Genomic DNA, 13,092 nt, shown 5'->3' on the forward strand with positions numbered 1-13,092 from the left:
TGGGGCTTCAAGTTATATCCCCAGACCCATGAGAGAACAAGTTTACTAGCTAATATTAGGGATATTTCCTTGAGGAAAAAATTTCTTTAGGTACTACACTGCACCATAATGCTTTGAGGATGTTTTAGATTAGAAAAACAAATCTCAAAATCAGATGAGAAGACAGGTTTCTGTGTCGTAATGTCCACACGACCTAAGCTAGATGCCTCTGCCAAGGTTCTAGATGCAGTGGAAAGACATATAACTTTTTAAGGCTAAATTTTCAACTTCCTCCTTTCCAATACAATACAGAATTTTCCATACTCTTAGAACTTTATTATCAACCTCAAACCCTACTAGCTGATGACTCTATGGATAAGCAAGTTGAAAGCATTTTATACCATACTTCTATATTACCAGTATGTTACTACTTTTGCCTACAACTTTAGGAAAAACTAGTTGAGTTTATCAGACATCAGTAGAAAGTTTCTTAAAGCATTAAGTTATATGCTTCACAATAGTAAGTTTGCCAATAATTTATATTCCTAGGAATATCAAGCCATAAGATTTAAGCTAACTGTAAAGGTGACAAGGTTGGCAGGGCTGCTATTACCTTTTGGTCTGTGGCTACCGAATTCACCAGGAACAGGGACTTTAACAGGTGTTGCTGAACTCTGAATGGTCAGCACACTGGGAGTGGCAGTAGTAGAGTTGGCCTTTGGTCTTTGTCTTGGTGCAATTGAGGTTTCTGTTGGTCCAATGGTATCTGTTATTCTACAACAGAAAAATACACATTTCATTCTAAATACTGGCAGTATTTCTAATTTACTATTTGTCCTATAAAGCATCTATTTCAACAGATGCATTTTAATTATTACTGATGATATTAGTCCTCTCGGCCTCTTCCTGTCTCATTCCCAAGTATTAGATGTTTAATAAAGATAGGAAAGTAAATAAAATAAACCTAGCCATTTTCCTTAACTCAGTATGCTACCATTCACAGTCTGCCACTGAAGCTGGTAGATAAAGAATACAGGATTGCTCTTAAGGAAATGAAGTAGCAGACACAAACATAAACCTTCTCATAAGGTTCTGGACCAAATCAAGAGCCAGCTCTGTGAACCAGTCAGAAAAATAAAAACAAGATACAAACAACAGCCTCCCTTACCTTAGGCTCTAGGCCCAAGAACAAAAAGATGGCGCTCTAGGGCATGTGAAACAAAAAGGGGCCCAAATTTTCAGCAGGTGGAACCATCTGCTCACATTCAACTTCTTGGATATTTATGCTTTACTTAACAACAGTGAATAGAAATCATATAAAACTCTTCCCACTAGGACTTAGTTTAGGCCACAGACACAGGAGGTCAAAGTGGTAAGCATAGGTTTGAAAACAAGAGACACTAAAAGACACAGACATTTTCTTTTCCAAAAAAAAATTTTTTAAAAGCCAGGGAAAATCTTTAACTTATATATTTATCAACTTATTTTTTTCTACAAATTCAGTACAAAACTTCAAGTACTTTTTAATAGAGTTATTGATTTACTTTTCAACATGATTGACATAAAATCTCTTCACCAAGTTCCCTTAGCACATTTTCAAATGATTTGGTACTTAAAAAGTTTGCATACATGATTTATCAAATATGTATCTGCTGCATGCATTTGGAGAAAGTCCTATGTACAATAACTGTACATCTACAGTTCTTTCTTATATCTGTATGTGCCACAAGAGGGAGCCCTCTCAACGATCTTTCTAAAAAGAAGTGAATTTGAATCAAAAGATTGTGGAAAATAGTAGAAATACATTATATGTGTGTTGTTTTCTAAAAATAACATTTATGTTTTAGATGGGATGGGTTATGGTACAAGTTACAGGAAAACTGAACTAAAAGGCAATAAAGTTTTATATATATATATATGTATGTATATATAAAACCAGTTATATCTCATTTTAATGATAATCAAGTATTTACTGAGTTCAAATTATGGATATGGCACTAAAACCAATGCTGAAGTCTCTAAATTCAAGTAATCTGGGGACTGTATATTCTACACTATCTTTCTATCTGTCTATCCATTCTTTATTAAGATAGTAGAGGCCAGGCCCTACCCTGCCTTGTTCCTGTTATAAACTTCTCTATAGAGATTCACAACATACATGAGCATAGCAAACTTCCAAAAAACAAATTAAAAGGTCTGCAGATTTTAGTCTACTGCTGCCTAATTTTACCCATGTACCAACATCTATCATACGATTACTGCTATCCAGCAAACATGGCAGAATACCCGGTCTTCAAAGAATTTACAGTATACCTAGGAAGATGTGACACATGTTCATCAACATACAGTAAAATAGAAGTCAGTAAATATAATTAGTCAAGAGTTTCACAGAGGAATAATTCCGCCTTTTTACCTAATTTGGCTAGAAAGGCTTCAGGTAGGCGCTGGAGAATAAAAAATAAATATGCTTTCATTAGACAGTGAAAAAGAAATGAAGCATTCTGTATGAAGCAATGGGAAGAAAATGCCTGGGCAGATTAGGCAATATGAAAACACAAACGTGACTAAAAGGAAAGACTGAGTAATCATTAGTATCAACACTACTGTGCAGCCTCATCTGCACTATTACAATAGACAAAGCTGTTTTCTCTGCTTCCTTTCTTTTCCTCCTCCTTCCTATCACCTGAGCAATCTTCCTAAAACACACACTCTCTCCTCTTAAAATACTTCAGTGTTTCCATCTGGCAGGACAGTGATTCTCAACTTTTCCACTTTTAGATGCAAGTCACAGAAGTCTCAAATGTTTAACAGTCCCAAGAGCAGGTGCAGGTTTCAGGGAAATAGAAAGGGGCTTTTAAGAAGTAAAGCAAAACATGCCACATAGTAAAGGCCGGGCAGATCGACAGTATTTATAAAAGCTCTGAAACACGTAAATAATGGTATTTAAAGATTTCTCCAATCACCCCTCCCCACTGATAAGCCTTTGACATGAAAAAGACTATGTTTTAGACACATTTAAACTTTTTCAAGTTCTTTACTGATTATATCAATAAAGAGTAAATTTATATTATTGGCCAATAAGCACCAAGGAACCTAATTTTTAATGTCAGGTACAGATTTGACATAATATGAATAGTACTGTGAATTTTAGCTGCATTAACTATTTCATTAGGTTATAATTGTATAGCTATGACTTGTGTCATGGTGAAAAGATATTCAAAACGTCATTCTTGTTCAGTTGAGTCATGTTTTTTAAAAATCTGTATCTGCTGAGAAAAAATGAAATATGGCCTTTTGTAGCAACGTGGATGGAACTGGAGAGTGTGATGCTAAGTGAAGTAAGCCATACAGAGAAAGACAGATACCATATGGTTTCACTCTTATGTGGATCCTGAGAAACTTAACAGGAACCCATGGGGGAGGGGAAGGAAAAAAAAAAAAAAAAAAAGAGGTTAGAGTGGGAGAGAGCCAAAGCATAAGAGACTGTTGAGAACTGAGAGCAAACTGAGGGTTGATGGGGGGTGGGAGGGAGGAGAGGGTGGGTGATGGGTATTGAGGAGGGCACCTTTTGGGATGAGCACTGGGTGTTGTATGGAAACCAATTTGACAATAAATTTCGTATATAAATAAAAAAAAAAGTTATACATATCTCAATAAAAAAAATCTATATCTGCTTTCTTACAGATTTCATCGTTGACAAAATAATTATTAAAAACACACCAATAAAATAAAATTGAACTGACAAGTCCTACAATAGTTCATAATTGCCACTCAACTGTAACAGCAGCTGCCAACTACAGCTACGTCATAGATAAGACAGTCACAGTGAATTCGTGCAAGTTAGATGCAACTTCACTCTTTCATCTCTTACTCAAAAGAGTATTTTAAATTCAAGTAAATGAAGATTTTTTTAGAGTGATGGTATATTTTTTTAAACGAAGTCATTCACAAATGATACTTTAATTTCTAAATAGCAAATTATTTTTCACTACTTATTATTATAACACATCTAACAGCAAAGTCACAAATCGTAGAACTGCTGCCAGTTGAAAATTCACTGGCTTAAAGGCCAAAGTCCAAATTTCTGAGCATAACATATAAACAAAGTTGTTCATGACTGGCATCTACCTACCATTTCCCACCCCTCTCCTCTATGTCCCCTCACACTCTAGCCTTGCAGTTTCACAAAGGCCATTCTGCTTGCCTGAAGTGCCTGCCTGTTACAGTTTCACTCCCCATCACTCCAGGTGACTGACTACTCATCCCTCAAGGAAAAGTTAAGGCAAAAGGATTCTTTCTGTCCTTATGTTTTCTCTGCTCCCAGCTTTCCCTTCCTCCAGTCTTAGTTGCCTGGTATCTATCAGGTTGTAACTCTTTTCTTGTCTGTCTTCATTAGAATGTGAGCTCCTTGAGAATAAACACTGCTCCTTTTACTTTGTGGTTTACAGTATCTATATCTAGCATATAACAACAGGTACATAATAAATATACTTTATGTATTTCAGTCAAATGAAATCTTTGCATGAGTAAAATACAGTACCAAAAAAAAGCTGTGACCAAGAAATGTCCCCAACTGCAATATTATACCTGTCTGATAATCTAAAATATAATCCTGTTTATTAAGTTTTAAACTCAAAGAAGAAAAAAAATCAATCATTAATTCAATCATTGACCAGATACACATCTTAACATACATAACACAACTCAAACTTATCAGTACAGTGAATAACTATTAATGGTAATTTAAAACTTCTTTACCAGTCTAACAAGTACTATAGCCATTCATTATAAATTATACATAGTAATACATATTTTAAATATGTATTAGAATATATAAAATTGATTACAAATTTAGAATATTCTAAAACAGTTGCCTGTTATTTTTTCTTTCCTTAAAAACAAATCATACCAGCTACAAACACAAAACATAAAATTTCATGAATTAGAGTTCCCATGTGATAAAATAATAACCCCCAAAATGATCCAATGTAACATCACTAGCTGCGTAACCACTTCTTAATTGCTAAGGGTGAGCAGTTCAAGTGAGACTGATGTCAAACTCCATCCCTAAAGTAAGAAAGCTTCTTTTGTACTTGTTATCTAAGCTCCTCATCACATGCAGTAAGGAACACACATTTTTTTTGTGTATAAGCGAATGATATTTAATCAATGACACTTGCTAGGATTAAACATCAGAACTATACCCTTTTTTTAAAAAATGCCTTTTCAAATCTCAGCACAGCTTTGCCTACCTGGCTTTTATTTGGCTTTTCCTAGAAGCTGCTTCACTAGCAGTCATCGGTTCAGGAAGAGCTGAAGGAATAGAAGAATTCTTCGAAGAAAAAAATAAAACTTTTCATTTTGGTTTTCATTTCAATTGCAGAAAGTTTTATTTAAATGCTATAGATACACTCTTAAGCTTAAAAAGTACTGTCTGTGAAATACTTTCACCTCAGATACCTACAAAATATTCACATATATTTGCCAGATCTAATCTGCAAATACCACTTCATTCTACACAAATGTCACTTTCAATATTCATGTTCCACAGAATTCCTTGGAAAATAAACAGAACATCATCATATATCCACTTTACAAATAGGTAAATATTGGATAAAAAGGATTATATTACATTTGTAAATCAATGACTATTTTCCAAATGACTTTGGAAAAGGCAGCAAACACCAAGCATATGAATAAAGTGCTATTTCTATATACTGCAGATAATTTGCATGACACTGCTTGTAAAAAGTCTAGAAAACAAGAGCAGAAGACTTGTTTATGCTCTATAGAACGTTTGTCTTACAGTAGGCACCCAAATGCATATTTGCTGAATGAAAAACTAAAAATCCACAGTTAAATGTCAAATGAGGGGCGCCTGGGTGGCACAGTCGGTTGAGCGTCCGACTTCAGCCCGGTCACGATCTCGCGGTCCGTGAGTTCAAGCCCCGCGTCGGGCTCTGGGCTGATGGCTCAGAGCCTGGAGCCTGTTTCCGATTCTGTGTCTCCCTCTCTCTCTGCCCCTCCCCCGTTCATGCTCTGTTTCTCTCTGTCCCAAAAATAAATAAACGTTGAAAAAAAAAAAATTAAAAAAAAAAAAAATGTCAAATGAATTTACTTTCATGACTATAATATTAGACCTGCCTGATTTTCAGCATCAACAGAGAATATATTACAGTGAGACTTAAAAACAAAAAGAAATAGTATCAACATCCTTATTTTTCTAGTGGGATGGACTAAGTTTTACATACCGAGACATCTATAAGAACAAGAGCCAGAATGATCTTTACAAAGTTGAGAATGGCTTAAAATTAGTGATGGGTTTAGACTTTTATTAAAAATTAGCAAAGACTTGCCACATACAGTTAATCTGACATAGTTAGGTATACTATGCAGACTGAATATAATTCAAAACCTCTAAATAGTATTTATTAGCTATTATCAACTCATCGCCTTCCATGGACTCGGCACAGGGTTTTACATTTACTATTTGTGATCCTAATAATTATTACCTTGACCGAAAAAAAAACAGACATTAAGTAACTTCCCAAAATATACAAAATCAGTCACTGATAAAGACAGATCTGAACCCAAGTGTCTACATTTACAATACCTATGCTCTCTACACCAAAGGTAACCAAACTTATTTCAGTTTACCCAGTGCTTAGTGCCTCAGCAAGTTGTCATGACCCTCTCCAACTAAAGATCTAATAGTTCTGTTTGTTTAAATGATAGGCCCAAACAACTTAATAATACTAATTTGTGCTGTGTCAAACAGATGTCACTGTGTGTCCCTCAAAAGGAAAAATATCCTGCTGTGCCCCAAGTCTGCAGTAGCTCCCCGGGGCACGTCAATACACAGTTTCTGGCAATTATGACTTTTTGTCAAAAATACTAATCACAAACACACTATCGGACCACTTGTCATGAAACAAATAATTCTGTAAGTATATGTATCTATATGTATATATCTATCTATATGGGATTTTAAATTCATATCCTACTTGAAAAACTACTTACATTGATGTTGGAGACTGGACAATCCTTTTTGGCAAATTTAAATGCAAAATAGGACACTTGAAATATGTCAGGTCTATGTTCTGGATCTGGTTCAAGCATGAACCCTGTAAGAACAGATTAAAATGTTAAGAAGTTTCACTGAACACACAGAAGCTATTTAGGGGCATGTTAAAAGAGTAAAAGGTACATACATATATTTTTTCCATTCTAAGATCAGTGATTCTAGTAAAGTTTGTTAATGTTATAGAAAATATAGAAATTGTTATTTTAGACATGAACAAATGTTAATATTCTTCTCACGAAGTGACACAAAACGTGAGTTTTGTGAACTGAGGAATTATTCAAGAAAGTTCCAAAGCCACAGTACAAGTCCTTATTGTCATTATTATCTAAAATACCTCTCCTAATTTTCAAAGGATCCTGAATCAAAGAGAAAAAATGTAAGTTGTGTGCATTATAATCTATTTAACAAAAGTAGTTCAGGGTTGACAATATAGTTTTCCGAGAACATTCTTTCTTCCCATAGTGATGCTAACAATATTCACCATATTTCTTATTTCTACATGCTATTCACATCATGTTCAGAAGTATGAGCAGAGTTTTAAGGCTCTATTATAAGCAGATTTCACACCAGCCTCACAGCACTGCTTGAAATACCTGACCTTTTGTCTAACCAAAACGATCTTTTTTTCTAACCAAATGACCACTTGACTATTTCTTGGGTGACTTTTTAATTCACAAGTTCACAAGAAGGCTGACATTTACACTCGATTCTATAACTGAGAAATTTGTATTTTGTTAAAATACCTCCATGTTCTAACTCTGTTTCACTGATTAACTCTAAATTCTTATAATGTTCAAATCATTTTTAAATCTATTTGGAATATATGTATGGCATCAATTAGATTTGACATTTGCTAATAAAATTATAAATAGAAAAATCTATATAAATGACTAAACTAAAATTAGAAATCAAAATGAATTAAATCGTCCTTTCAAATTTAAGCAACATTTGAACAATGTGTAATACATCTGCAACAGCATGATCAGCATGGGTTAAAAACACAGTTGTGTAGAAAATGACACTAACCACAAACTTAGAAATTGATTTAGGAAATTCTAAACCCTGTTTTAAAAATACTCTGCACATAACTTGATTTTATATGCTTAAAAAGGTCAACATATATCACTTATAAAATTGACTTTTTATTATTTTATCACCATTGTTAGATGGAAATAACCAAAAATATTTACTATTAGTTTGTCTTTAACTTCATTCCAGAAAGGATTCGGGAAATCTACAGTTTATTTTATCCTCCAAAATTATATTTGTTCTTGATACCAACAAACGTTAAATATTTTAAAAGTATAATAGTACATGATATGAAAATAAATTTAAACACTTTTAACAATAAATGCTTATTCATGGGGCGCCTGGGTGGCGCAGTCGGTTGAGCGTCCGACTTCAACCAGGTCGCGATCTCGCGGTCCGTGAGTTCGAGCCCCGCATCGGGCTCTGGGCTGATGGCTCAGAGCCTGGAGCCTGTTTCCGATTCTGTGTCTCCCTCTCTCTCTGCCCCTTGCCTGTTCATGCTCTGTCTCTCTCTGTCCCAAAAGTGAATAAGCGTTGAAAAAAAAAATTTAAAAAAAAAAAATTAAAAAAAAAAAATGCTTATTCATATAATTTTTAAAAACCAAACAAATCACAAGAACCCTGCCAAATTCACAAACTTACTCTGTTTTTCTATTCTAACAATTAAGTTTATTTCACTTTTAAAATCTAATCTCAACTGTAGCAAATTATAATATTTATATTTATATAAATATATAATAGACCTGAAAAGGCATAAAAAACTATAAGATTTTTTAAATATATGAGAAAATTAGAACAGAAAAGTAACAGCTGAGGGCCCCTCACCTCCCAAAAAAATGTAGGATAATGATGTCAGTAAAGAAACTGTATATGATTTGGTCCTATAAATGTAGGCCAAAAATTTAGCTCTCTACTTTCTAGCTGTCAAAACAAATAGAGCAACATGATCCATTACAAGAATCACAGTATCCTTAGTATGAAAACAAACCAGGTACTAAGAAAAAGCACTATTCCTGATATTGAAAGCAAAAAGTAAATTCTCCTTGGAGTCTTTATAAAAAAGGCTCACAGAGTGAACAATATCCTTAAGAAATCGCAGTGAGTGACAAAGGGTCATTCCTTCCATGATGATCAGTGACATAACACCTAACTGCATTTCAGCACAAGAAATTCTATGAAAGCAAAGAAAAGTATGACACAAGAATATACTTTTCTGGCCTGACTTAATCTAGGAAAATCTTTTCAAGTATCTAGAATAGAAAAGAATGATCCTTCAGGCAATCCTATATATAGTTTCTTTCTTAGTAATAAAAAGCAAGGGAAAATAAATTTGAGATTTCATGTTCTCTAACCAGTGTCTTTATAGGTAATTCTCTCTCCCAAGTTAGGCACTGCACAACATCCCCTAATGATTAGGTAACCAAGCTGTGAGTAACCAAGCTGATATCATTTTATAAGCAAACAAAAGGACGTCTAACACCTGGCTCATGTTTTCATGTAGGACTACATCCACTAAAGTCAGTTTAAGTTTGTTAACTGTACTGATCCCATTCATGGTACATAAAATCAGTTTAAAAGGTCATGACTATCATTTATTTTAATAAAATGGAATATAAAATATTAGAGTGCATTAATATGGTAAATATAAGCAATGTTTCATGAAACCTGTTTTTTGTGTGTGTGTGTGCGCGCATGTGTGTATGTGTATGAGGTCATAACTAAAATGTAACTTTTACTATGGATCTCAGTTTGAAAACCACTGTACTAGTGACCTCTCTCTCTACTTTATAACTCATTCCTCTCCAAGAAAAAGACAGTGAGTTGTCTAATTGTTAGATAAGAAAAAAGAAATAAGCACCCACATTCATCAATCTCTGATACTCTTTCTTTCAGAACGATTCTCAGGACATGTTATATTCTCTCTGCAACCATGTTTTGTAAATGGCGTGCTTCTCGGGAGGAAGTCTATGGCTTTCCAGCATTGCCTATCACTAGGTGTAAGTAAATTTGGGGACTGAATACAGATTAACAGGTCCATTTGCCTTCAGATCTAAATTTCATTCTGCAATCTGCTTTATTAGTACTGATGTTGACACTTTTACCTGATGAGCTCCTGTGTCCCATCTCTGACTTGATTCTAATTCAAAGTATAAGAAGACTGAAATCCATAGGTAGAACATGGCTATATTTTTATCTCTGAACATTTTTATATTAGATATTATCAGCCATTTAAAAAGAAAAAAATCAATAAGGCATCTTTAAGCATTTAATTTAAATAATATAATTTCCCAAACTGTCCAAGAGAATGGGTTGCAAAATGTACTCCTGGATTACTGAATGATATAATCTGGAGTAGAAAGGTATCAGCTCTAATCTAGCTAAACAATGAGGCATATCTACTAAGAATGACAACTTCGTTTTTTAAGTAATTTGTCCATTTTCTCTCACAATAATTAAACCTCAAGTGTAGTGTTTTAGTAATTCCTACTTCAAAGACAACAAAACCATATCATCTACAAATATATGCTCCTGAAATGATTGATTAAGAAATATATGTGTCTAGTTCATCCAAAAGTTAATCAAGTGTTTGAGTTCAAAAAAAAGGAGGGGGGGGGGGCAGAGAAGTTAGAATACACCCTTGTTTACTCAATTTAAAGTGATCATGTGAATCATCATGGAACATTCCCACTGACCTTGATTCTACTGAAAATATAAGATCAACTTTTAAAATATTAGCCACATGGAAATGAAAGGCTATTTCTCTGTTCCTCTTAATTGCATGACTCTATTGATACAAACACTACTAACACACCCTGAGAACACAAAATAGTCCGAGCACTGAAGGTAGTGTATGATCAGACCACCACAGTATTTCCAACTGGAGTATCAGATAAAAAACACTTGCCCAAGGCAGCTGAAATAGTTATGTTTATAACAAACTTTGTGCAGGAAAGTACAACATCTATGCATATTCCAACAAAAAGCACAACTGATGGAGCAGCAGCTGCTGCTGCTATAGCACTAACCAAGTTAAAGTACGGTTTCACCAAAGACTCAACCCAAAAACTAAATAAAGTCATTCCCATTCAAGGTATACAAAATGATAGATCCACACCTGGACCTAAGTAAAAGTTAAACCAGCCTCTCCAATAGCTCAACAAATTTAACAGGAAAATACTTTGGACAGAAGTCTCAAAAGAATTTATCTGCTTAAAATCTTGCTCAATTGTTTTCCTTTCATAAAGACACTTTTTCTCTCCCAAAGACTTCTATTTACTACGCTTATAGTAAAAAAGCTAAAAAGAGAAACACCCACTCTGATTGTACAACAAAAATACTCTAAGCATTAACTTGTTATTTTTATCTGTTAACCTATGGAGATTATCACAGAGCTTCCTCAACTTACATGGGGTTACATCCCAATAAACCCAATGTAAATTAAAAATACTGTAGGTCAAAAATGTAATACATTTAATTAATACATTTAATACACCTAACCTACTGAACATAACTTAGCCTAGCCAACCTTACACATGCTCAGAACACTTACGTTAGCCTGCAGTTGGGCAAAATCAGCTAACACAAAGCCTATTTTGTAATAAAGTGTTGAATATCTCATGTAATTTATCAAATACTGTACTGAAAGGGAAAAACAAAATGAATGTATGGGCACAGAATGCTAGAAAGTGTCATCGTCACCCCCGTGGTCACGCGGCTGAGTGGAAGCTGCAGCTCAATGCTGCTGTCCGGCATCATGAGAGCAATGCAACACATCTCACTAGTTGGCAAAAGATGAAAATTCAAAAATCGAAGTATGGTTTCTACTGAAATGGTATCACACCCATTGTAAAATTCAAAAACCAGAAGCTGAATCATCATAAAACCAGGGACCAAGTGCATTAGAAACTTCTATGTTAGGAATATAGGTCCTACATAATTTATTCTATGGAGTGCTAAAATGAAACTAAATTTAACAGCCAATAACTGTGAACTGTGTTCAATCATAACTGAAACACTAAATGGCACTATAAATATACCAGGATAGTATATTTGGGATAGTCCTGGTAGCTGTCCCTAGAAGTCACTGATCAGAGCCCTCTTTCTATATCTGCCAGAGCAGTAACTCAGGGGCAATGACTGGAAATCTCCAAGAAACTCCTATCTTAATCTTTCATTTCTTTCCAAAGGTACATTAAAATGAGATTATTTTCAAAAATAATATAGAAGAGTGGGTTTCAAAAGAGTGGATTTCAAATATCTGAGATTATTTTCAAAAATAATATAGAAGAGTGGGTAAGGCCATACATGACTGTGAGTTCTTAATCACTGAAGTTGTATAACAAGTACATGATAATTCACTGAACTGTTCAGTCTTTATTTGTATATTTTTTATTCCCATAATAAACTTTAGGTGTATTAGAAACAAGCAAGAAAGTTCCTGTTTCCCCACAGAAAATAGGTATTAAAATAAATTTACTTATTATTAAAATGATTGGAAGTAACAAGTCTTAGTATGGATGTGGAGAAAAGGAAAGCCTTGGACAATGTTAGTGAGCGTGCAAACTGGCATAGCCACTGTGGTAAAGAGTACTGGAGGTCCCTCCAAAAGTTAATATTAGAACTACCATATGACCCAGTGACTCCACTTCTGGATATTTATCCAAAGAAAACAAAAAGAGCTTAAAAGGGTATCTGCACCCCCATATTCAGTGCGGCATTATTCATAATAGCAAAGGCATAGAAGCAACCTAAGTTTCCACTGATGGGTCAATAAATATCGCGCGCACACACACACACACACACACACACACACACACACACACAAGAATACTATTTGGCCATTAAAAAGGAAGGAAATCTTGCCATGTGTAACAACATGGATGGACCTGAGGGCATTATGCTAAGTGAAGCTAAGACATAGAAAAACAAATACCATATGATCTCACTTATATGTGGAATGTTAAAAAAAAAATTAACTCATAACTATAGAGAACAGATTG

General features: G+C 34.4%; 1 protein-coding gene across 3 annotated transcripts in view; it reads right to left on the reverse strand.

Annotated features, from left to right (window-relative positions):
• Positions 1 to 13,092, reverse strand: part of BMP2K (BMP2 inducible kinase) — a 124,126-nt gene that overhangs the window by 36,340 nt on the left and 74,694 nt on the right. For all 3 annotated transcript variants that reach the window (XM_040480335.1, XM_040480328.1, XM_040480321.1), the window contains exons 8-10: positions 7,000 to 7,103; positions 5,232 to 5,311; positions 593 to 753 (exon numbers count right to left, since the gene is read on the reverse strand). In XM_040480335.1, the coding sequence (XP_040336269.1) occupies positions 593 to 753; positions 5,232 to 5,311; positions 7,000 to 7,103 (345 nt within the window). The remainder of the gene's footprint in view (positions 1 to 592; positions 754 to 5,231; positions 5,312 to 6,999; positions 7,104 to 13,092) is intronic.

Source organism: Herpailurus yagouaroundi, unplaced genomic scaffold (genome assembly GCF_014898765.1).
Source record: "Herpailurus yagouaroundi ecotype Mexico unplaced genomic scaffold, PumYag 28, whole genome shotgun sequence".
In the NCBI taxonomy this organism is placed as follows: domain Eukaryota; kingdom Metazoa; phylum Chordata; class Mammalia; order Carnivora; family Felidae; genus Herpailurus; species Herpailurus yagouaroundi.